We start from the raw sequence: 27,495 nt of genomic DNA, 5'->3' as shown, positions 1-27,495 counted from the left end.
AGAATACTATTTAGTGTACTGAGTTCAGAGAAAATAATCTAATCGTAAGCATACTATACATGAAGAAGGGAATAGAGTGGGAGATGTACAGATATGTTTCTGCTCAACATTACTAACTTCTCTTTGTTTACTATATCGTTCTCCAGTGGCATGATTTTCTTTGTGTTTGATGCTAAACACAGTGTCTGCAGATGTTTCCTCATGTCTGGATGGACAGGACTGGAAGGCAAGGTGAAATGGGATGGATATAAAAATATATATGTCTAGAACAGTCTTTTGTTAAAAAAATTTTTTTTGAATGGCTCATTGAGTACCTGAACCACACTTAAAGACAGGCCTCATGTCCAGCAGTAGGTGGTCAACACAACATTGACTCATGGTAAGTTTTAGAGGTATTTTATCTCAAAAATTCTGTCTGGGCATTTTTTTTCTCTACAGTCTTTTGCTTGTGTATCATGGTTTCTGATTTTGTTTATTTATTGGATTTCTATGTGTGTGTATAAGTGTGTGTGTGTGTATAAGTGTGTGTGTGTGTGTGTGTGTGTGTGTGAGAGAGAGAGAGAGAGAGAGAGAGAGAGAGAGAGAGAGAGAGAGAATGTGTGGGTCTCAGTATGTGTCTTATTTATTCTTTGGCTGTTTTTTTTCTCTTGCTTTTTCTTTTTCTTTTTTTGTTTGTTTTGTCCTATTCAAGTTTCTTTGTTTGTATTGTATCATAGTATCATATTGATACTTTTATTCTCCCCCTTTTACTTCTAGATGCCTCCTGGTTTTCTAATGAGAGATAGCATGAATAGGTGTGTATTTCACTGGGTGGGTAGGTAGAAGGGATCTGCAGTTAGGATGTAAAGTAAATTAATAAATTAATTAATTAATTAAAAAAGAAAAAGAAAAAAAAACATGACATGGGTACAACGACAAACTGAAACCAAATGAGTAACAACACTTTGTGCAGTTTAGTAGTTCGACTAGTTAAAAATAGGAAGTGGCTGAGCTGTCCAAATCAAAACCACCAACAAATAAAATTACTATCCAAATCTTAGAGTCAAATAAATGAAAGCCAGTGAAGGCTCCTGCTTTGCTTGATGCCAATTTGAATTTACATATTTGCCTATGTGCATTGTGTATAAATGTTCCTCTACACCCCTTCTGTCAGAACCCCTCTCTAAGCTGATGCTAGGCCTTAAGACTGGGGACCAGTGTCCTCTAACTTTTAGACTCAGTACTCCTAATGACTTAGAGCCTAGGCTTCTAACAGTGATTTAACTGCTGTCTGCCTACAGCAGGCTCAACATCCCCTGACAATGAAGTCTAAGGAAAGTTTTGGGATCATTATGCGAAAGCCATTCAGAGGAGGTTCATAAGTCTCTTCCAGGGTGTCCAACCATTTGATGTTGTGACCCAAGAAGGCCACCTACAAACATTTAGTGCTCCATTCTCAGCTCTCTGGGGGTAAATGCTGCCTGCAAGCCAAAGTTTAGATATCTCTGTCACCTATCTCAATTTGTAGCAGATCAGAGGGAGCAGTTCTACTTGTAACAGCTCCAAAGTCCTGGGAAAGGAAAAATGGCTTCATACATACGCATTTTTATTTTAACAGTTTTATCAGGCTTCTTCTCAGACCTCATGTGTGAAATTCACACACAGAGGGAGAGGGAGGAGGGATTGATTTAAGGGTTGCAGATGTGGTTCTGTAGTAGAGTGATTGTGTAACGTGTATGAGGATCTGCATATGGGCATTGGTTTTAGTGCGTAGCTCTAAGGAAAAAGGGCTTTGTGTGTGTGTGTGCAGCTATGTTAAATATCCCCTTAAACTGAACTAAACAAGAAAGCACCCTGAACATATCCATCTTTGGAAACTAGTATTTTGTTTTATGTATTTATATTTAAATTATGATGCTTATTAATAGAACAATAACATTAGAAAAAAATCAGTATTGGCCATCATGGGAAATAGAAAGTTTTCCTTTATAAAGACACCGTTATGAATTTAGTTTTTTTTTTTAACAATTAGAACTGATTTAAGCTGCTATTATATTTCTGCCAGAAAAAGATTGATTTTTGTCAACTTTATCAAAACTAAATTCATTTTCTTTGGTAGGCAAAATGCAATTGATTATAATTTTACACAATATGAGGAGCTATCTGTTTTGTGTAGTGGACTTTCCCATAGGTAATCCCCGGAAGCTTTCTCCTGAGTGGCACAGGTCATCAGAAGTTTGTCTGCTGGGAACATACTCCTCATGTTCTTCTTGATGACTCGGAACACTTGCTTTGATAAATTTCCAGGCCATTATGATCTGCTCCTGTGGTACCTTGTGGTGGGACACTCTGGGCTCTCAATCTACCGTGTGTCTAATCGTGGCAGCAGAGTCCAAGCAGACTCCTAAGGATAATAGCCTGAGCCTATTTCAGACTAGATGTGGGAGGTTTTATTTTTCAAATCGGTACAAGTATTTGTTAGGCACCTTGATTTTTATAATAAAAGAAATTCAATTTCTCTTCACCTTATTTTCAATAATTGTATTATTTATTGAAATAAAAATTAAATAAAACTTCACATTTAAAGCTCTCCACAAAGACTAACCTCTGTGCTGGGTTTAATGGTGCACTCAGTTAATCCCAGTACATGAGATGTGGCAGGAAGACTGAGCTGTGGCAGCCACCCTGGGACACACCCACTTCAGTATTGTTAGCATCCTCTAGGGAGGGTAGCTGTTTAGTCCTGTGTCTTGAAGGGAAGAACTTCAGAAAACTGTTCAGTCTGTTACCCAGTCATAGCAGTTGGGTTCAGTGTGGGGATCTGATGCCAAAGTGGAATGAACATATTCTTACTTTTATGTCAGCTTGGGACCTAAGGGTTACCACTCTTTTGGCCATTTTGATGTGGGCAAGTATGACCTATTAGGGCATTAATGTTTTTTTCTCATGGCACTGGTAACCTACTCTTGGGGTGTGTAAATCAAGAAGAATATTGGTGATTTTGTTTCTGGGAGTTTTCCAGGGTGTTTCTATCTCATACCTTTTTGAGGCCTTAGTAAGGGGTCATTCTTGCCAAGCTATTGCTTAGGCTAACTCATGGTATACTAATAACATAAACCTAAGGGTAATCTAAGGTCATCCCAAGTTCCTAGTAATGAATAGACCATTTAGAAACAATATTAAAAATGATTCTTTCTACTAGCTTCTTTGATATATATATATATATTTTCCATTTGAAATTCTTATGTATGGAATTTCTTATTTTATTTTCTCCCTGCATCTCAATATGGAAAAAGATATCTCACTTGCCCGCTGACATTTTGCCTTGGCTCTCTTCAAGACTATAGACAGAAAATGCCTGTAAAATAAACCAATAAAATTTCTGCATTTCTTGAAAGACTGCCTGCAGCCATATTTCTGAATGCTGTTTATCTTTTCCCTGTGATATCTGTGCATTATGCGTGCAGGGGGACACTGCTCTTCTCTTGTTGCCACCAGGAATCCTAGGCCAAGATGATGCACATGCTGTGACCTCTGTTACAGGTCTCAGAGTGGGTCCATGTTCCTTTGTGTTGAAATGTTCCTGATAGTTTTTTCTAAGTCCAATTTAATTTGTATTATTTCATTATATTTATTGTATTTTGTATACTTATGTGTGGGCCTGAAGGTATCTATGTATACCATGTGCATGCTGGTGGCTATGGAGTCTAGAAGAATGTGTCCCTGGAGGTAGAGTTACAAGTGTTTGTTAGCTTCACAACATGGGTTCTAGGAACCAAACCCAGGTCCTCTGGAAAAGTAGCAAGGGATTTCAAACAATGGACCATTTCTCCAGCCAATATTTCTAATTTATTAACATCCAGTATATACGATTTAAAGTACCACGAATGTTCTTGGGGAGATTTGCAACGTAAAAAAATTAAAATTTTCTCTGTTTAATTATGATTCCTGAGCAAGCATCCATTATAATTCAAGGATGACTAAGGTATCTTAGAGACTATGTGCAGAAAGTTGGCTTTGGGAGAAAGTTCAGCTTTTCACTGGAGGCGAAATCTGCTTCTCCTTATATCTTTTTTATCCCCACAAATTGTTACTAATGACTTCAATTAGTAATGTATACAAGTTTGGGGATATTCTGCTATACATTTTTTAATTAAAATATCTAGCAATTAAGAAAATATAATAGAGTTCATCTCTAGCCCTCTGCATATATGAGAATTCCTAAGCTTCATTTTCTTATCAGCCGGACTAATTCATATGTTGAGGTTTCTTTTCTTTTCTTTTCTTTTCTTGAATTTGCAGGTGTAGAGACAAATCCTCAAAGGAATGTTTTTATACTGTTTGTTTTGAAGGTTAACAATCCTATTTTTGTGTTTTTTTTTAAATAATAAAACCAAATGTAATAAGATAAAACAAAACCTAACATATTGGATTTGGACAAAACAAACAGAAGAAAAAGAGCCCAAGAGAGTACACAAACATCAGAGGCTCTCTCATTTAATCTAAAAGCATATATATATATGAGCTTTGACAGACTCATGCAAGCCTTGGGTATGCCCCTCAGTCTCTATAAGTTTATATGAGCTTTGCTCATGGCAATTAGAGGGCATTGTTTTCTTGGTATTCTCTCATCCTTTCTCCCATACTCTTTCTGCCTCCTCTGCTTTAGGGTTCTCTGAGCCCTGAGGGCAGGGGAGGCATTAGTAGTCAGCCCATTTAGGGCAGAGTATATGTTCTGAGAGTGAGTCCTCACTTTGTTCATAATGTCTGGATGTGGGTCTCTGTATCTGTTCTCATCTGCTGCAGGATGGAGTTTCTCTGATGATGGCTGAGCAAAGCGCTGATCTATGAGGAGAGCTGAATGTCATTAGGTGTCTCTTTATTGCCATTTTTTTTTTAAAAAGACCAGTAGCGAAAGCTCATGGCAAATCTGCTGCTGACTGCCTCTGGCACCACCAAGACCAACAAAAACTATGCCACAGATATGGGGAAAGACCCTCTTACCCTTAAAGGGAATGGCCCAGACCCAGTTCCCTTACGGGGCCGAGGATTGATATGCCTGTTTGATATGACAGAAGGCACAGCTAACGGGCTACCAAAAAGATTAATGAAATAAATAGATAACCCCACAAAGCCAGGCCCAACCATAAATACGATGAATAACAATTTACATCCAGGGAAGAGAAATCTCCCTGAGAATTCCCTTCTTTTTCCTTTCCAGGTAAAAACGAATCACCCGTGATGTCTGCTGTTAGAAGTTCTAATCCAGAAGCTGGCCTCTGAAATTATACTACTCAGATCTTTGAAGGGCCACTGACAAGAACATCAAACAGCTGGAGATTGACATCACTAATCTGAAGAAATCCCTCATTTCACTGTCTGAAGAGACCTCCTAAAATTGCAAAGATCCTTATGGGACTTGATTTACTCTATCACAATAGAAAAGGCTGTGTACAGCTCTTGATTGTGTACAGCCCTTAAAGAAGAAGGTTGCCTTTACATAGACAAGACAAGGAGGGTTAAAGAGAGCATGAAATAGGTCAGTGAAGGCCCTAAGAAAAATCAGAGAGAGAAAGAGACACATGAAGGCTGGTACAAGAATGGGTTTTCAGCCTCTCCAAGGTTGTCAACCCTACTTCCTCCCATCTTGGGACCATTATTTGGGTTCTTTTTGCTTTTTTTCTGCTGGTCCCTGGCCCTCAAATAGGCTAACTAACTCTGTGATACAACAGATAAATAATTTGGTAGCAAAACCTATTCAGATACATTATCATAAGTTAGCTCTAGAGGAAAACGAGACTCAAGATGAGGTTATTACTTTATACAGGTATTCCCAAAACCCATCTCCACCCAACCTAAAAGAAGAGACTTCCACCCTTAGACCAAGCAGAGAGGGGCCACCCAGAACCCTCTCTGACTGGTGATCTGAATTCTTGCTTAGGCTGTGAGGCTAAGCACTGCAAGGGAATATAAACAGAAGATAAAAATATCTATCTGGGTTCCCTGAGGGACAAGCCTGACTACATAGGGGTTGATGTCAAAAGTATCCCCTCTCCAGGAAATAGACATTGGGATGGGTATGGGCCTTATGCCTCACTGGACAAAGACAGGGGGACTGGAGCCATTACAAGGTCTTCTTCAATTACTGGAAGTAAGGCCTCTATCCCCACCTTCGAAAGATTAGAATTGCCACAACCCTTCTATACTTAGAGAAGGGAGGAGATGTCAGGGGCAGCCCTGATTACACACTGAAGGCCTAAAATCAGCCATAGGCCTAAAATCAGCAATAGGCCTGTCATACATGTATACTAACACCAGGTCTTGGGTGTCTGTGGAAAAATATTGAAGCAGATGGCTGTAAGCTATTGTAAACAGGCAGCTTTTGTGGAAATTTACCAGCCTGAGTAGTCATAGACCTTGTAAATAGGTAGCCTTGGCAGACAATACCAACTTAGATAAGGACAAGTGAGTCATAGGGAGAGTCACAGTGACCTTTCCCCTGAACCTTCACCAAGCCGATACCCTGTTCTGAAAGATATCTGTATTCCCCTTGAACACCCACACTCCAGTGTCATCCCCTTCCCTACATCCTTCCTTTCTGTGTTTATAACTCCTGTGTAAATGAATTACGATTTGAGAAAAAATAAATAAATTATAAAAAAAAGTCAAGGACATGTATTATATGAGAAAAAAAAACCAGTAGCATGATTTTCTAGTCTCAGATTCTTGATCACCCAAACAGTGTCAGGTATGGCTTCTGTCATGTAGAGTATGTAGAGAAGTCCTTAAGTTACATCAGACATTGGTTGGTTACTAATAAAACTTTGTGCCTCCAGTGCCCTAGCATATCTTGCAGGCAGGAAATCAGTATAGATTAGATCAAAGGTTTTGTGGCTGGGTTAGTGTTTGTGTTTCTCTTTTGGCAGCATACAAAGTACCTTCCTGTAGCAAAGATGATAGCATGTAGGATTAAAGGACTATGTAGGCAACACCAGGACTTCTCAATGTTCAATAAGTTGTGTAGATGTTATCTTCAGCATTGGGGACTTGTCATCATTTGTGGAGAGCATCCTATAGTTTTGGTAACAGCCTGGGTTGTTTGGGGATTCCCATGGGACTCCTTTGGGCAACAATTCAATTAAACACAACCCAATTCAACTATTGGAGGCTTTGGTGTTCAGAGATGGCCAATGAGAATTCTATTCTTCCCATTATTTGGTGTGTGTGTGTGTGTGTGTGTTTGTGTGTGTATGTGTGTTTTTTAGGAAGCTTCAAATATATCAGGTTTCCATACTACCCTTCAAATTAAATGAACCTTAATTTAAGCTGTTTCTTCCCATAATTCCTCCCCCCATTCCCTTTTTTCTCCCCCTTCCCATCTGATCCTGCCAATCTAGCCCCTCTATCAAAATAGCTATTATATCTAACCTCCATGGTTCTATGGATTGTAGCTTGGTTTTATCATCTTCTTAATAGCTAATATCCACATCTAACCAATTGTATAAAATATTTGTCTTTCTGGGTTTAGGAAACCTTACACAGGATGAGTTATTTCTAGTTCATGTCATTTTTTCCAGGTTGAGCTTTGATGTCATGACCACTCGTTTTCACAAGTACAAGTCTGATATTCACCATTGGAGCTTCCTACTTATAGACAATCTGGAAATTCCCCTTACCTCTTTTATTTTTGTATATAAATGTTCTTGGGCTTTGGAAATTCTAGAAGCCACTCATGAGTTCAAAGGTAAAATAATCTACCATGTTCTTATGCATGGAATGTACTGATGCCTTGACTGAATTGAGAGGAGGGTGGATAGTATTTAATTTTTTTACTGTTTGCTGTTTTCTTATGAAAGCTCACTGGGTTCATCTTACTTGTCCTATCTCAAGGGTAGGACAAAATCTGATGACGAGTGATGTATTTTATAAACTTTAAAGATATTGCTGAATTTAATCAGAAACAATTCTAAAGATACTTAGCTTTTTTTTTTTTAAATCACCATATGTTTTACGTTGGGTGTCTTTACTGCATGTGCTTGTTTAATACAGTTAGGAATCTACTATCCCTGTGGGCATTTAAGCAAGATAAGTGAGAAAAAAATGACAAAAAAGACAGCTAGGTGGTTATAAAAACTGCACTTTGTGAGATGGATAAGTACAAATAGTGAGAAGTGTGTCCCTAATGGATAGGAGTTGACTGTTAATGGTTTAGAAGGATTCAGAAAGCACCAAGAGTTGCAATAAAGAGTATGACAGTAAAGAAAAAAAATGTGCTGGAGGTAATTAGGTAACCCGAGTCTCCTGGGTACATTTCTATTCAGTGTTCTGCTTGTCTGCCAGTTAACTTCGAATAATTTGGTAGAGTGGAGCAGACTTCTTTTCGGTCATTATGTAACGTTAAAAAGTGTGATTTCATGAAAGTTCAAATATTCTCAAGACTGCCTGTCTAACATTTGCAAAATGAAAATCTTTCAAGCAAACTACTGTGTCCAGAAAGGAACAACATAGCTAATACCTCTTCTGATCAATATACAATTTTCAACACACAGTTAGCTTTGCTGTTCTTTGGTTTGCTCATTTCTGTCCAAGGGATTCAACTGGATGGCTGTGGAATTTTTAAACTGCTGTAAGTCATTAGGGCTCCTTTCAAGAAGCAACTGTTTCCCCTGGAAATGTGCGTCAGGGTCATTTTGAGGTCATGAGGCTTAAGTGAGGTCCCATACTGGTATCGGTGGACTCCACATCACCATAATAGTTTATATAGAGAGGAAGACGCATGTTGGGCTAGCATTCTTGTTCTGCCTCACTATGTGTTGCTCTCTGGCCGCACCAGATGCCACACAGATGAAAGTAATAAACTTTGCATAGCTCTAGAAATTTTAGCCATATAAAATATAGATATTTATAAATTGCAAGTTTTAAGTATTGTGTTATTGCAAGGCAAAACAGACAGATATGTAGATGTTCATTTCAAGTTGAAGAAGATTTCACTGTGGGTGCTCTAAGGAAGTTCTCTTGCCAACACTTTATTCATATTCACTCTAAATTTTCTTCTTTCATCTTTCATGAAGGTGAGTATCAGGTGATTTATAGCTCAGGATAGTCCTTCAGAATTATAATACACTCAATGAGTGAGTCCCTCTCAGAAGAGGGGCAATATTTATGATTATAATAACAAGTATTTTAGTATGGCTATTAATAATGTCCATACTTCTAAACATACCACAAATATCAACTTATGGAGTCTTCACACCAATCACACAAGAAAGTAGCAGTACTATATACAGAGACCGATGATTAGAATTACAGGCCAGTCTAGAATACAGAATGAGCTTCAGAGGAAGGGTAAAACTAGGTCCCAGAAAATTTAATTAACCTGCCCATGGTTATGTGGTTAGACACAACTGAAACAAATCTTATATATATAGTCTAGCTCCAGTAGTTGAGATTTTAAAACTGTGCTATGTTAAAAACAAACAAACAAAAAACAGATCCAAACCTTAAACAATCTGATTACAATATGTCTTTGTTTCTTTTCTGGCTGTTGTGGTAAAATACTCAGACCAAATCAACTTAAAGAAGAAAGGATTTGTTCAGCTTACAGTTCCCGGTTATTGTGATCATGATAAGAAAGGTCACGGGGGGGGGGGGCAGCAGCTTAAAGTAATGTCAGGCAGATGAAGATAGCAACGATGCCTGCATGTTCAATCATTTTCTCCTCTATTATACAGTCCAGGAGTCCCACATAGGGAACAGTTGGGCCCACAGTTAAGATAGATCCTCCCACTTTAATTAACCTAAATCAAGGTAATATCCAAATGACACATGTCCAAGGGTTTCTCACCCAGGTGATTGTACATTCTGTCAAATTGACAACACTATTATATCATGCATGTTACTGGGTCTGTAGATCAGAGTCATTAAGTGATAATATTGACATAGGTCTGGCATATTCTCCCTGGTATATTTTTTCTTGTGCTAGAAAGAAAAATATCTAGACTATCAGAAGTTGAAGTGTGGAGCCTTATTTGTTAATCATATTTCATAGCACTTAAATTCTAGGAGATAAATACAGTTTTGGAACTCTACTAATGTTTGTATCTTACCCATAAAAATTAAATAAAATCTAACATCAAAAACATCCCTGATGTACAGGGAAAATAAGTGTTAAATGAAAAAACCAAGGCAATTACTTGAAGGCTGTTCTGTTGAAAGATTTTAGATGAAAAAAGATATAGGGTATTTTTTTGTTTTCTTAGATACAAAATACAATATTGGTTTGAGAATGATACTTTGGAGTTGGAAACAATAATTAGTTAATGCTTATTGATTGCTATAGTTACATGTTATATATTCTGCTAAATAGTCAATGCTCATAAGAACACTAGAAATTAGGTGGAATTCTCATTCCCATTTTCCAGATGTGGAAGCTACAGCATAAAACAATGCAGTGACACAACCAATGGTGGCATTTAGAAAGTTTAGCTTCAAAATTTATGTTGTGAGAATTTACATTCAAGTAAAAAATATGGATTTACAATATACTTATATAATTCCTTTCCACTTGCTCTATTTATGGATCTGTTCATCTGTGAAATATTTATCAAACAGAATAGCATGGATCTTTTGCTACTGTGAAATATTCCCTTATTTTTTTCTTGGTATTTGTGTCCTTCATGTTCTTTCATGATGAATCAAGACTGTTATCCATGAAGTTTTCATGGGCTACCTTGCTTACAGTTGTGATTATGACAGTGAGCATTGAATGCTCAGGTGTAATGTGTGTTGGACCACAGAGTGTTGGTCTCACGTAGAAAGTAAGCACTCTTCATATTGCTTTTCAGTCTTGCTCTTCTTCAAAGGATCTTTCAATAATGATCTCAGGTAGTGTTCAATATGAACTATGTACAGCAACCCTGCGTTTGATAGAGTTATGAGAAGCTATCTCAGCAAGGATTTATGGGGGCATATGGGAAACAGAAAGGGATCCATGTAGCAGTACATCTCCCATGTGGAAGATCACAGCAACAAAGATCACAGCAAATGTCTGAGAGTTCTGGAGCTTAGTTGGCTCCTCAGAATTGCACCTCACTGAAGCAAAGAGGTCTCTGTGACTTACATTGAGCAGACTTGGATTCTGTCTGCTCCTGGGGCTGGGGTGGGGAGGGTGTTGTCATGATTCTATGGCATGTAGCTTTTTTAGACCAGGCAAAATGTAGCTCTGAGCCCTCATCAAGGCTTCCAATAGCAGAGGGAATAAGCACCTGGGGCTCGAGGGAGTCTCCCTACAGCAGTTTGTAGTTTTGCACCACCTGAAACATTAGTTATTTTTTCTTATTGTTTATTCATTGTTGCTACCTACCTTTGAGAATGTAACCTCTAGAGAAGCATATTCTTGATTATTTCTATAATATCTCCATCATGTCGGGAATATTGTATTTGAATACAAAGTGAGATAAAAAGAAAACTGAATTGGTGGATGGGTGACTAAAACAGCACAAGAATACACTTAATGAGTCCAGTGCTTATATTAATCAAGTTGACTCTCTATGGCCCATTACCAACAAAATTAAAACAACCCCCCCAAAAAAACCCACAACAAACAGTCACCCCAAACACCCACAAACTCCACAAAAACCCAAACCAAAGCAAATCAAACTAAAACAAAACAAAGTAACAACAACAACAACAACAGGGAAGGTTTAGATGCTTATCCAGAGTGATCTGATGCAGATCTTAAATTATTTTTGCAAGAGTTTCCCATTTTTAAAGCAAAGGAAGGTATCATAGCAATTTTCTTTTTAAATTTGATTGAGGAGAAACTCTAGCTTATAGAACTCAGACTTCATGAGCAATGAGACTATGTCTTACGCTGCCTTATTGAGTGTATCATTGTCTTCACCAGTTATATGCAGCCAAGTAGCTCATAGTCAAGCCAGTGACATGTTGTGTGACACTAGTGTCTTCTTTTGCTTTGCTAGCACATCTCCATTACTTCCCTTCCACGTAGATTCATGAAGTCTCTCAGATAACTTAATTTTCAAGACTTCTGCAACAGAACAATTTCATTGCAGGTTTGACATGAGGTGGCTTTGCTGTACTTTTCTCTGGAGCCTCTGGTGAAAAGGCTATAACTCAGTGTGTCTTGAAATTCCAAAGACCAAATATGAACTGTCAAGGAGAGATATGCAGGTTTGCATGCTGGCAGAGAGAAAACATGAGTTAGAATTTAAATTGATAATTCCCAAGGTTCCCTCACTTTCAGTATGTGAATTCTGAAGGCTGAAACAGTCTCTAGGGAAATGGAAAATAATTACAGCTACAGGATAACAATAAAAAGATATTTAGAAAAGTTTATTTTGGTGTGAATAAAACAAAGGCTAAGAAATGATTAGATGTGTTAGCTTTGGTTCTAGATTAGTTACTTATGGGAAGCTTGTCCTGGATAGCTTACCTATTGTCATAATTACTGATGAGTGGAAGAAAACCAGGATATTTTAGCCTCAGTAGCAAGATGAAATATAGCATTGATAATGACTTGCATTTCTTGTACCCATACATCATCTTAACCCCTACTAACCCATGATCTTGCTGTCACTCATAAAGTTGTTAGTTCTAAGAAATATAGCAAGTTATCCATTTAGAAGGACTTATCAAAAGAGAGTGCTAATTCTCAAGTCAGAGCTTTGTGGCTATTGTTTGAACAACTCATCTCCTTTAAGCTCATGCTGACATTCAACTGCATTATGATATATAAAGACATGGGATCACATGGGATCATTAAATGTTGAAGAAGGTTTTGTCCTTATGAATACACTAATCCATCCATGCAGTTAATTACATCTTCACTTTCAAAGTCAGGTTTTACTTAACTAGAGACTCTCCTTTAGGATATATCCTCTTTTCTTTTGTTTATTTATTGGATATTTTATTTACATTTCAGATGATATTCCCTTTCCCCATTCCCCACATACACCCAGAAACCCCCTACCTCATCTCCCCTCCTCCTGCTTCTATGAGGGTGTGCCTCCCCACCCACTCCCACCTTCCTGCCCTTGAATTCCCCCACACTGGGGCATCCAGCCCTCATGGGACCAAGGACCTCCCCTCCCACTTACGCCTGACAAGGTCATTCCCCCCTATATATACAGCTGGAGCCTAGTTTCCTATGACAAATATGTTTACATCTCTCTCTTGCCAGAAGCCATCAAAGAGAAGTTAAAAATTAGCAAGTGATCTCCTGAGATGGTTCTGCCATGGACTATTAAAGATAATGATAGGTTTGCTTCTTTAGGCATGGCCAAAGAGATTTCATATGAAGAAAGATTTCTGTTATTAATATGTTTTTCCCATTATTATCACACACACATGCATGAGCACATGCACACATATATCAGTAGGTATTAGCCCACCCTTTTGAGCAGATTTCTACAGAATTACAAAGATGTATTTTCTTGTAATGATACTATATTGACAAATAAATTATTTCTTAATTCTTAATGATGATCTTGTAGGAATACTAAACTGATATTAGTAATTATTAAGCTCTTTTATAATAGGACCGTTATTAAGTCCTCTCTGATAATCAAAATTGCAATGAGAACTCCACCAATCTGCATGTGTCATGAGTAAATTCCTTCTGAGATAGCAAGCAGGCATCCACAACTTAGAGCATATTCCAAGAGGTTGTAAAACAATTAACCTAAAGTCATTCAAAGGGAACTAATGATTTACTATAGGTGCAAGGGCAGGAGATCAATATTGACTGGGTTTATTTATATGAAACTTCATTAATAGCTTAGTCACAAAAAATATGGTTTTTAACTTTCAATGAACCTGTAGAACTAGTGACAGATGAGGAATGTTTAGCCAGATAATTACATTTAATGGACACCTGTGTAAACATTCTATGTTGTAAACTTATTATTCTATGTATGATATGAATTTATGTGTAAACTGTGGTGAACTTTTTACCATGTGATCATGTATTCTGAAAGATGCATAAATGTGGAGGACAAAGAGAGGAGACAGAACTGAACTGAAGAAGAATTTTTAGTGAGAGCTTTTTAGAGAAGAACTTTTCTTAGAAAACTTCTAGAAAAAACTTAGAAGTAAAGTCATTGGGAGCAATAGCATTGGAATTAAAGGCATAGGATCAGGAATAAAGGCATTGAGACTAAGGGCATTGTTGTGACACCAGAGCAGGAGGAAAGAGCAAGATCAGAAGAAGAGAGCAGAGAGAAAATTTTAGAGAGAACTTTTTAGAGAACTTCTGTAGATACTCTTTGGAGAACTGGAGAACTTAGAAATAAAGGCTAAAATCACTTTTCAAAGTGTCCATTTTCTTCCTGTGACTTCAACTAGCAGTCTGGGAGTTAGAGTAAAGAGTTAGAAGGCTTCTTTACTTAATGTCCTGCTGTTTTACTACGAGGCTCTAAGGGCCAAAGACTGCAACTTCTGACCTCAGAGGACCTCAGACAAGCAGATCAGCTACTGAAGCCAAGTGATTTAGACTTAAGATAGGTAAACATTTTATTATTATTCTGCAACCTTAAATATCCCACAAGACCAAGTCTTGCTCCTGCCAATTCTTTTCTCTTTCTACTAACTCAAGAGAGAATCAAGAAGAAAGAAGAACAGCCAGGAATGGCCCCTGGCACTCTCCCTTTTCTCCTTCCTCTTTGTTCACTGTTTTATAGCTATATTTAATTCTCTGACTTTATCAATAAAATTTGTGAAAAGAGGGACCAAGTTCATCCATTTTGATGTTTGATTTTTTGGTGCCCACAACAGTATTTGGTATGGCTACTTACTGATCAGTTTTATTTAGTGAAGAGGTGAAATAAAGCACAGACCAATAAGTATTCAGCCTACTATAGCTTTTTTGTTCATTGATTTTTACTTTTGGCCCCATTCAATTTAGGAAGAAAAATATTAAATTCCCCCCCCCCCCTTTTAAGTTTCCAGGATAATTTACAAAGTGATGTCTAGAATACTACCCATTTCATTTTTTAGATCTCACCATAAAAATACAGTTAGGGACAGCTAGGTATATATTCTAGCTTAGTAAGTAATATCATAGCATTTCATATTAATTTAATATGTGAAGTGGTTGAAAATGATTTAGGGTATCTCCTAACTATGTATTCAGCAAATATATGACACAAAAATAACTATAGCGCAAGACACATTTTGAATGGGTTCTCAGTTTTCTAAAAAGCACAGAAGAGTAAGCAGTTCATTTTATGACATATCAGCTGCTTCCTATCTGAAGCAAGGTGGGCATTCTCTGTGACTGGCCTTACTTTATAGTGTAATAATGTGCTCACAGATGCACACAGGGGTTTTTGCACACACAGCTAAATCCTTTACAGGGCTTCTGTGATTTTGCTAAGTAGAATCACATAAACTACACTGAAATACCTTGGAAAAGTAAAGTGTAGCAAATATTTAGTCTGCTTCTTAATTCTTCACACATGCCTCTGAGGAGCTTTGCCTGGGTTTATTTTTAAAAATCTGCCCATTCAGTATTATAACTTCACAGCAAGACAAAAATAAAAATGGATGATCTGCTTTACGTTAGTACAAATTTTTTTTTAAAAAAATGGTAGTATAAATTGTTTGAAAGGATGTTACTTGTGAACAGTGGTGGGAAAATTTAAAGTATACCTTTAAGTTCTGACATAATTATCATAGTTAACATTTATATATGTCATGTAAAATACCTCTAACCTGTTCTAAATATTTTGACAATATCATTCAACTCAAATGTATCAGTTCTGAGGAATGATGGACTACTATGTTGGTTAAATTCAGTGTGGGGTGGACAGAAACCTAAACTGTATTGTCTTTGTAGGCTGTTGCTCCCTCAGTTATCAGTGCTGCATGTTGGCACCAAGTGTTTGCAGCCTTTCTTATAGAGCCATATCTATGTGTCATCACTATGTGTCACTTAACAGTAGAGGAAGTCCCTCATACCTTTAAATACTATCCCTTAACTTCCGTTGTCAATATCCCATGCCAGTTCCTTCTTTAGTCTACTCCTGATCATGCCTCTGTGGAGGTGAGGAGTCAGTAGCAGCTCATATGTGCCATGGTATGGAAGATGGCTTCCATATGGTCGTTATGAGAAATTAGGTTCTTATCATCTGTCTCTGATGCTTTATATCTATTAAACTGTGCCATTAAAAATCCACTAGCCAATAAAGCAGATTCTTACAGCCTGAAGAATGGTTTCAAATCTTCAATATTTACTTTGAGCATATATTTTTTATTTTTTGCTAATTTTGAGCAATTTGATATGTCCTTAGAGGATTTTTGTTCCTTAGAAGAATCCAATGGTTTAAAGTCAAATAACTTTGACAGAAAAATTTAGACAATTTATATGATGGCTGATAGAAGAAAATCCATCCAAATCAAGTCAAATTAGAATCAGATTTTGTGAATTACATAAAGACCTCTGTCAGGAAGTCCATAATATGGCTGTTAGGTGAGTTTCCTGAAGCTCTTGAATACCCCACACATGGCTTCTTGTTAATATATGTATACAAGAGACAAATGATAGTGAATACTGCAGATTCCTGCTGGCCCTCTGGCCCTTTCTCCTGTCTCTCCTAGGAGTCAATGGCAATGATGTTAACTGAGACTCACAGCAGTGAGGATATGGAACCTGAAGAGGCCACTTTCTGTAACCAGGCAGGAACCCCATTGAAGCAATAGGGATATCAATCCACCCACAAAACTTTTGACCCAAAATGTATCCTGTCTACAAGAAATTCAGGGATAGGGGATTGAGCAGAGACTGTGGGAATGACCAACCAATAACCAGCCAAACTTGAGATCCATCCCATGGGCAAGCACCAACCCCTGACACTACTCATGATACTTTGTTATGCTTGCATATAGGAGCCTAGCATATCTTCTCCCTTCAGCTGACTAAAACAGATACAGAGACCCACAGCCAAATATTAGATGGAGGTCGGGGACTCTTATAGAAGAATTGGAGAATAATTGAAGATCCTAAAGGGGATAGGAGCTCCACAGGAAGACAGGAAGACTAACATAGTCAACTAACTTGGACTCTTGAGGGCACTCAGAGACTGAACCACTAACCAGAGTACACAGACTGAACCTAAGTGCCCCCTATGCACATATGTAGCAGATTTGTAGCTTAATCCTTATGTGGGTCCTAAACAACTTGGAGCAGGGGCTATCCCTAAGGCTGTTGCCTATCTGTGGAATACATCCCCTAACTGAGCTGTCTTGTTTGGCCTCAGTGTGAGAGGAAGCACATAACTCTGCAGAAACTTGATGTGTCATGGTGGAAAGATACCCAAGGGGGACATCCACTCTCTCAGAGTAAAAGGAGAGGGAAAGGGGCAGTTTGAGGGGGCACGGGGGCAGCATCAGAATGTAAGGTGAGTAAAATTAAAAAAAATAATGAATAATAAGGGAATGTATGGAGAATAATAAAATGTATGTAATTTGAAATAGCTGTCATGTGTTCCTTGAGTAACATTAATCCTTTTGTCACTCACAGAATGCCTTTCCTAGCTAGCTGCATGTAAAGCAACATAAGAGGTATAAAAATAATAACAGAAAATAAAGAAATGTTGATCAGAGTTCATATTTCAGCTACAAATGTACAGTTTTTGAGTACCTAATGGACATCTAAGAATATAGCTGAAATTTTGTTTAATTAAAATTGGCTTAATGTACACACACACACACACACACCCCAAATAAAAAAATAAAGAAGCTCTCTGCTCCTCCCTGTTCCAGAGACAGCCGCATCTTGTCATGTAGTGCCAGCCTTGTGCTGTAGACAAGATGGTGAAAGTCGGTGTGAACAGATTTGGCTGTATTGGGCACCTGTTACCAGGGCTGCCTTTTGCTCTACAGTTGGCAAAGTGGAGATTGTTGCCATCAATGACCCCTTCATTGACCTCAACTACATGGTCTATGTGTTCCAGTATGACTCTACCCATGGCAAATTCAACAGCATAGTCAAGGCTGAGAATGGGAAGGTTGTCATCAGTGGGAAGCCCATCACCCTCTCCCAGGAGCGAGATCCTGCTAACATCAAATGGGGTGATGCTGGTGCTGAGTATGTTGTGGAGTCTAATGGTATCTTTACCACCATGGAGAAGGCCGGGATCCACTTGAAGAGTGGGGCCAAAAGGGTCATTATCTCTTCCCCTTCTGCCGATGCCCCCATGTTTGTGATGGTGTGAACCATGAGAACTAAGACAACTCACTCATGATTGTCAGCAATGTATCCTGTACCACCAACTGCTTAGCCCCCCTGGCCAAGGTCATCCATTACAACTTTAGCATCATGGAAGGGCTCATGAGCACAGTCCATGCCATCACTGCCACTCACAAGACTGTAGATTTCCCCACTGGAAAGCTGTGGCGTAAGGCCTTAAAGCTGCCCAGAACATCATCCCTGCATCCACTGGTGCTGTCAAGACTGTGGGAAAGGTCATCCAAGAGCTGAATGGAAAGCTCACTGTCATGGTCTTCTGTGTTTCTACCTGCAATGTATCTGTTGTGGATCTGACTTGCTGCCTGGAGAAACTTACCAAGTCTGATGACATCAAGAAGGTGGTGAACCAGGCATTCGAGGGCCCACTGAAGGGCATCCTGAGCCACACAAAGGACCAAGTTGTCTCCTGCGACTTCAACAGCAGCTCTCACTCTCTCATCTTTGATGCTGGGGCTGGCATTGCTCTCAATGACAATTTTGTAAAGCTCATTTCCTGGTATGACAATGAATATGGCTACAGCAACAGGGTCATGGACCTCATGGCCTACATTGCCTCCAAAGAGTAAGAAACCCTGGACCACCCACTCTAGCAAGGACACTGAGAGCAAGAGAGAGGCCCTCGGTTAGTGAGGAGTCCCTGTCCCAATTTGGCCCCTAACACTGAGCATATCCCTCACAATTTCCATCCCAGAGTCCCAAAATAATGGGAGGGGGGGTAGGGAGCCCTCTCTACTCTCTTGAATACCATCAATACAGTTTGCTGCACTCTCTTCAAAGAAGCAAAAATAATCACCCTTACCCCCATGTACAGAAAAACAACTATTATTCAAGGTGTGATAGCTACTACATGAATTATGGTTTTCAACATATATCACCATCTATCTTCTTTATTAGTAGACTTACTTGTTTGCTACTTTGCTTTTATGTATAAACCAAATTCTAACACTGTACTTTAAAATTCATGTTTTACAGTACAGTACAGCTTCTAAGTATCTGGTAATAAGTAATGATTTTCTTTCCAGCCCATTTAGCAAGTTGTAATCAATAATATTTTTCATATTAAGATATTCAATCTGTCTCATGGTACATAAGTCTAGTTCCTATCTTTTCAAATCCTTATTTGATCTCACAAAGTTGAAACAAAGTATCTTTTTTTCCCTCAATACAATTTTCCTTAAAGGGAGACTTCCCTTTTCTGAGCAAATAGTACTTCTCTCTATACATCCTGTAAAGATAAACAGATGACTCTAACTGCATTATTTTGCTTGCTTTAAAGCATCATATTTAGCCTGTCATGTGTGTACTAATATAGACGAGTGAATGAAAACGCCTCATAGCTCTTCAAACTTCATGCTTGATGGTATATAAATATTATAATCTCCTAATTATCTGCCTTTACATTCAAAGTTGTTTGCTGAGAGAGGGATATAATCAATTACGGGGGGGTAGAGAATGAGAGCAATGAAAAACCAATCATGTAGAAAGTAAAAAGGAATGGCAGAAGTAAATAAAATACAAAGAGATATTAAATAAGCAAAAGGTAAGTCTTGGTTTTAGGCATTGGCACAAAAAAATCTAAAGTTGCTCATTCCGTCATTTACTACACATGGAAAATAAGTGGACAGCTCTTTCACATTCTTCAGGGTTTGAGAGATATAACTGGCAATATAATAATATTCATTACAAAATGAATAGTGCTTGAGAAGTAATTAGATGTCAACAAATATCATATTGTAGAGTCTCAGTGGCAGCAATTATATTAGACTTCTGTACCAACATCCTATATAAACTAGCAAGTTCCGTTATCACTTAGCAAACATGAGTCCTTCTACCTTTAGCACACACTTTTGTTAAAAAAATTATTAATATTAATGTTACTTCATAAGACAGACTACTTTGTAGTCTGACAATCTGATACGAGGAAATTCTTTTTCACTGATTTTTGTCTTTACATACTTATAGCTGACAACTCAGAGAGCCCACTATTGATTGGAGATCATTCCAAATTAATGTGTTATAACCTGGAATTTGTCCTCCTTTGAATAGACTCATAAATATGAAATATACACCCTACTTGATTAATTAACTTTTTTATTGTTCCATCAGGGTCATTTGGTCTTCTTTCTGCTTCATGCTCCACCATTAATAATCATTCCAAAATTTCTGGCTGCTGTTAATAATGATGCAGCTAATTTTGGTCTAGGCAACTGAAGCAGTACAGATTGTGTTTGAACCCACAGGCTGTGTCAAATGGAATAGAGATTTTAAAAATAAATTTAAGAACGAAATACATTAAAAACATTTTCTCCCTCACGTGTGTTCCCAAATTTCATAAGCAACTAATTAATAACTAAAATTTTATATGTTATAAATCTATGTGACTCACTAATTTCATTCTGCTCCTGCAAACAAAGCCAGTAATACTGGTTATAGGAGAAAAAAAAATGAAATATAGCTCTTCATTTGAAAGAGTTTGCTATAGTAATGAATTAACCTGTGGCTTAATAAAATATTATAGAAAATCCCCCCAAAGAGAGATAGTTTCTTGCTCTTCTGGATTATGCCATGAATAGGCGAGCTCATCTAAACTTCAGTAGTGCAACAGTTTTCTTAATGTTGCCATCAGAAGTATTGGAAACCTGAGCTATGAGGAGATGACAAAACCTCGGAGTTTGAAGTATCCAAACAAACCTACTTTCACAGAGTCACATTAACTTGAGGAGAGATGAAGAGAAATGGTGTCTATTGTGATTTGATTTAGAGGAAGATGAATACCTTTTGAGAAATTAATATTTTATTCAATAAAATGGGGTTATTTAATCACCAGTTTTTTAGGAGTTATATGTATACAAAATGGAACATAAAAATTAGCCTATGAGAAACAAGAGGGATGTATAAGGAAGGAAGGAACTAAAAGCCATCTTGTACATTCAGGGTCACTCTCATCAGCGCCCTGTTCAATGACTCAATTGATTCCAATTAGACCACAATTCATTAGCTAATTTTACAGATGTTTTCAAAATTCTTAAACGATTAGCCATTCATTCAGATCTATATTCCATTTTTGGTATAAATGTTTAGTGCAGGATGTGGTTCTTTTAAATACTGCTGCAATTCAGCAATTCAAATCTTAGTTGGTTTATGCTAATCATGATGTTTTTTCCATGTTTATTTTGTGATATATATAAAAAGTCAGACTTTCAGACCCTGTTACTTTATATTTTATATAATTGACAAACGTGGCTTTTGAGCTATAAAAGTGCTTTATGTAGCCTACAAGTGAAACCTAAATTTACACAACGTAAAAATGATTTCAGGGAAAAGTATTGTATTGGCTCTCCCAGGTCACCTGGATAACAATTAGGGCTAGGCAAGTATTAAATGGCCAATTATCACATTTAGAATTATAATATTCTAATCATGTTGGCATTTAACTATGGATTCTGCTTCCATTGGATAGTTTGAAAATTATTTTCTAGTTTGCAAAGAAAAGTTCAATATAGCTATAATCTGACAATATTTTATTTCATATTTAAGTGTGTACATATATCATTATAAACTGTGACTCTAAAATGACGCCAATTTGAGATGGTTATTTAAATAAATGTTTGACTTTATAATCATTAATTTCATTCCTTTTAAAATATGTATAATTTTAACAAATTATTATTTTAAAACATATGAAATATGTTTTAGAGCAGTATTAGGGATATGGAAAATATTAGTGATATAGATAGTTTTTAATTTTAATTTTCATTCATTAAAAATCCTGACTTAGGCTGTGAGGCTAAGCACTGCAAGGGAATATAAATAAAAGTTAAAAAATTCTCTCTGGGTTCCCTGAGGGACAAGCCTGACTGCATAGGGGTTGATGTCAAAAGTATCCCCTCTCCAGGAAAAAGACATCGAGATGGGTATGGCCCTCATACCTCACTGGACAACAACAGGGGACTGGAGCCATCACAAAGTCCCCTTCAATTACTGGAGGTCAGGCCTCTATCCCACCTTCGCAAGATTAGAATTGCCACAGCCTTTCTATACTTAGAGAAGGGGATGTCAGGGGCAGCCCTGCTTATACACTAAAGGCCTAAAATTAATCATAGGCCTAAAATCAGTAATAGGCTTGTCATACATGTATACTAACACCAAGCCTTGGGTCTCTGTGGAAAAACATTGAAACAGATGGTATAAGCTGTAAACAGGCAGCTTTTGTGGAAATTTACCAGCCTGAGTAGCCATAGACCTTGTAAATAGGTAGCCTTGGCAGATAATACCAACTTAGATAAGGACAAGTGAATCATAGGCAGAGTCATAGTGACCTGTCCCCTGAACCTTCACTCAGCTGATACCCTGTTCTGAAAGATATCTGTACTCCCCCTGAACACCCACGCTCTGGTATCATCCCCTTCCCCACGTCCTGCCTTTTTGTGTTTATAACCCCTGTCTGAATAAGTAAAAATTACGATTTGATTTAAAAAAATAAATTAAAAAAATTCTGACTATAAGGACATGAACAAGTTTGAGGTACATTCTCTGAAGGTTCATTCATCAAAATCAACTGATTGTTGGTATTTTGGGGGCAGTATATCACTTTATTTTAATTTTGAAAAATAAATTATCATTCACACTGTGTTTCTATATACATTTCAAGAATATTCACATACAACATTTAGTATTTTCTTACTTCTTACTATTATTATTTAATTTTTTTCTTATTTTGTTGACTATCAGAACAGAAGTAGAAAGGGATCAAGCATGCTATATAACAAGCCCGGTATAAAATTGGCAACCAATAAATGCCATAATGACAAAATATTTAGATATATGGTTAATACAGTGCTTACCACCAAAAATAAAATAATGGGTTACTATATATGCAACTGTTTATATGCATCTGATACTTACTTATCAGACAATATCTATTATTAATCTATCGCCAATATATCTTTCCACATATACATATATAATGTATGCTGTTCAAAAAAAGGAGAAAAGAAAGCTACCAAGCTAGTTCAAGTGAGCTATTTTTATAGTCTAGTAATTATAATTAATAGTCTTTGTATCTGTTATATACTTTCTATTATCATATTTTAATGATGTAATAGTGAATGAATGAGTATATAAGTGAAGGCACTGACCTTGAAGAATTTAGAGAACAGTATTTATTAGTTGTTAAGAGCATCATTATAATTTTCAAATAGAATTAATCTATTCTTTATTTTATGGTTTTTGTTATTAAACTATAGCCTGAATAAAGTAAAATAGATATAGCTAGAGAGAACAGAATAGTAAACTATCCTGCTTGCTTTAAAAAATTTAAAACAGGTCATTAAATGAGAGAAGCTAATCCCCCCACCCCCTATCCATTCTCTATGAATGTATTATAAAGTTAGTTAATTAAATGGAAGACACAAGGGAGAACTTAGTAATAAAGTTGACATCATAATAGTTCATATACTACTTGAGAAACTAAAGCTATAAAAATTTACACATGAGCTAGGAGAATATGAAGAGGCAGAGACAGATGCTATCAACTGGGGTGCATATCATCATATTATTAAATTATGGCAAACTTACACCCGTCCTGCCAGGATATTGTTTACTGAATTCTCTTCTGGGCATAAACAACATGCTTAAAATGCCATTTTGAGCTAGTACACTAAAAAAAAATGAGCCTTTAAATGATTTTTATTTTGGCTATAAATTGACTAGAAATCGTTTCATATACCCAAACTCCAGATCTAGAACAACATTTTTTTTTGGATTCTTCTCAAAATCTTTGTCTTTTCAAGGGTCTAATCAAAGTTACTTTCATACTCGGAACACAGCGTTCACTGTCTTCGGCTGCTATTGTTAGCCAGTTCTAGGGCTTTCATCTATTACCTTCACTGACTACTATACAATTATGGATGCAGCTAATTATGTTTCTAAAAAAGGCATGGTGCTGTTAGAATTAAAGGAAATAGTTTGTGTAAAATGTTTAGTGTAGAATTATGCACATGCCTGGTGCTAAGCCAGGCCTAATTCAAAACCTTCAGTATTTAGTGGCTTGAGAATATGTAACATTCTGTTATATGACCAAATATAAACTTTAGTACAGAAGAAGAAAGATTTTTAAGAGAAAGATCAAATTAATCAATAAAAAGAATACTTAGGATGTAGGTATTTAATATTATGATAGCCATTATAGTTATTAAGAATACATTTTATTTATCACCAAGTACAATGGTACAATGAAATCAATGTAACAGTTGGAGGGTGGACGGGGTGGGAGGAGGAGTAAAATCTAGAGTGTAAAAAAAAATTAACAAAATGAGAAGTGTCCCTTCCACATCCAATTGACCATTTCCCCCTAACCACTTGTCATGCATAGCCTAAGTATGTGTACCCCTAAACAATGCATAGAGCACCTAAAACACATGCTCCGTGTAAGGCTCCAAATGATACAAGAGTAACTTAAGAGCTATGGCTATTTGTGTACTCATGGTTTACCATTTAGAGACCTTGGAAGAAAATGTAAATTTCAGTTAAAAATATTGGACTGGATGCATGTGCCAAAGATGATATAAATGCCTCCAATTTTCAACAGAGGGGTCATAAAGGCTCCTAGGGAAGGGAGGGTGAAATAGGATTATTTCTGGAAACTGCAGACATTACAGAATAGTATGAGAAGTGCTGGTACCTCAGGCAAATCTTTTCGAGTGACTAGACATGGATGGCGATGTTGGTTACTCTCTAGTACCCTAAAATGATTAAAGAATAATGCACCTTTGTATTCACCAGTATATCTGAGTTTATAACTAATAGATTTTAATATGCATGCTATAATCTGTCTATCTCTGGTTTTGGTTTTCAGCATACTGAGTAGTGGAAATAATGTGAGTTTATCATAAAGCCCATGCATCTACATTTAATCTTGTAATGTACATATTGGTGGAATGTGTCTCCTGGACACTGTTTTTATTGATCTGAGACAACGAGCCAAACATCCATATTTTGAACTGAGTGCTGAAATCCTTTGTTCATGGCTTTATCTCTTCCCAGTTTTCACTAGTCTTGTATTATGATGCCAGGATTGGTGAACAATCAGATTCACACCATCCATTAAGATGCTGCATAATATTATGAATGATGAATTCTGTATAACGGAACATATTTGTGACACATTATGAATGTTTGAGAGCAAGGCATTTCAGGAGGTATTTATTGATTAGCATCAAAACAGTAACTCGAACAACTGTGTGGGTATTTATAGGAAATGTACCCTATTTGGAAGGGCTGTTAAAAATTGGGCCACCTGGTTTTATAATATCAGATCACCTGGAATAGTTCTAAACAAGCATTTGACTTTAGCAGCACAGCTTTGAGTGAAACTTACTTTCATCTCCTGTTTCAAATTCAAACTTCTGACTGTAGCCACTGTATCCTGTTGCAGTCCTCACTCGGATATGAAATATGTACGTGGTGGCTGGCTTGAGGCCTGTGATGATGACACTTGGGGCCTTGGACCTCGTGGAGGAATAGGTGAGCTGCTCATCCTCCTAGGGACAGAAAACAGGAGAAAGGAAATGAGGCAGTACAACCCTACCGTTTCCTAGAGACAGTCCCTAAGATAACTACTATAAGTATGGGTTTCCACAGTTTAGCACTTAGTTGGTCACCATTACATATATGATGTGTCTGATTTGGGAAATTATCAATAGGGTGGTTACTTGTATTTATACATAAAATTGGTGATTTTGACTGGACTTTGACTCTAACTGGGTTGTGAATATGTTTCAACAGAATAGCACCTTCATGTTCATCAAAATAGACACTGGATTAGACACATTAGTATTCGTGCTGGGAATCATGGATTTATTACACAATATTTCTACCCAGTGGTAGTGAATGCAAAAATGTCACTGCTATCTGTGGGTAGACCTATGGGTGAGAGGGAAAAAATAGTTTGAAATCTTTAGGTAGCAATTAATTGCTTCTATTTATAACTTTGATTTCTCAGATGTTATCATTAATATGTGAACTTTAATAAATAAAATGATGAGAATTTTCCCCATGAGATGCTTTTAGACATGTGCAATGTACATAGTGATTGAAGTGGGCTTCAAAATGTGCTCTTAGAACAGCAACGACACCAGAAAGGTAGGGAAGACTTATGGCACCCGTGAAATCATAGACTGGCCTGGAGGGATGCTTGATTCTGTTTCCTGGTTTTATGTTTAACTACTTCACCACACTACTTTGAATTATTTTAGCTATCTGAGCGATCTGCTGAGTCCTGGTCCTTAATGTGGCTGTTTCTGCTCATTCCATCAGAACTGAATTGTTCATTTTACCTGTCTTTGAAGGGATTATTGATAAGACCATGGTGGCGGGGATTAACTCAACTTATATTGTTTTAGCTCTTAGCTTTCCTCTAAGAGCTCATAGTTCAATAAGACATCCATAAGAAATTGTAAAAATACAAACTACTCTAAAATTTGCACTCTGAAATGCTCTGTAAGGTGAACTGCCCAGGTCCTGACATGATGCTTCATATGGGCAGGTCTACATCATACTCTTATGGTATACTACAGTTAGGATGCTGGCTCACTGAAACTACTGGATACAATTAACTTCAGCTATGCATATAAGAAGTTTAAATGAATTTGAGGCTCAGACTAGATACCACCTCCAAGTTATCTCATGTATACGTGAATACCCGAAAATTGAAAAAAAATCTAAAAATGAAATACCCAAGAATAATAGAAAAAGAAGTTTGAATCTGTATTTTTACAAAGAACTTTTCTCAGTGCAAAGATCAACCTAGGTCAACAGGTCCTGAAGTGAATTCTTTTAAGTCTAAATGTAAAAATCCTGTGGAGGGGAGGAGGAAGCCTTTGAGAGGCTCTAATCGAATGATTCATGTGATGCTTAATCCTGTCTGTATTGTCAGGATCTCATTTCTGGTTGGCCTGGAAACTGCTGTTTTTTTTAAGAGACGTTTTAGACTAAGAAAAGATTATAAAAATTCACACTTCTGCACATACAAGAGAATGTGACAAGTTCCCTGCTCTTGAGGGTGCTGACTTAAGGTTTAAAATTATGACAATGATTTCCCTTATGCTGCTTTGGAAAAACAAGTTCTTAACAGAAGAATTGCCATTAAACATTATGGCTTTTGTCATAACCTTACATACTATATGGTGTCTGAACTTTACATAACATATATCAATCTCAATCTCTATATATACATATATATATATATA

At 37.1% G+C, this 27,495-nt stretch overlaps 1 protein-coding gene and 1 pseudogene across 1 annotated transcript in view; one reads left to right on the top strand and one right to left on the bottom strand.

The window, feature by feature from the left end:
* The window catches only part of Epha6 (EPH receptor A6), a 900,945-nt gene that overhangs the window by 274,448 nt on the left and 599,002 nt on the right, over positions 1-27,495 (bottom strand). Inside the window, exon 7 of the mRNA XM_028760223.1 lies at positions 25,626-25,788. Coding sequence (XP_028616056.1) covers positions 25,626-25,788 — 163 coding nt within the window. The remainder of the gene's footprint in view (positions 1-25,625; positions 25,789-27,495) is intronic.
* On the top strand, positions 17,806-18,813 carry LOC114614614 (annotated as a pseudogene).

The sequence above is a fragment of the Grammomys surdaster genome, unplaced genomic scaffold, assembly GCF_004785775.1.
Source record: "Grammomys surdaster isolate TR1022 unplaced genomic scaffold, NIH_TR_1.0 126398, whole genome shotgun sequence".
NCBI lineage: Eukaryota > Metazoa > Chordata > Mammalia > Rodentia > Muridae > Grammomys > Grammomys surdaster.
Note: the sequence above shows the minus strand (reverse complement) of the source record. Positions and strands in the feature narration are given on the sequence as shown.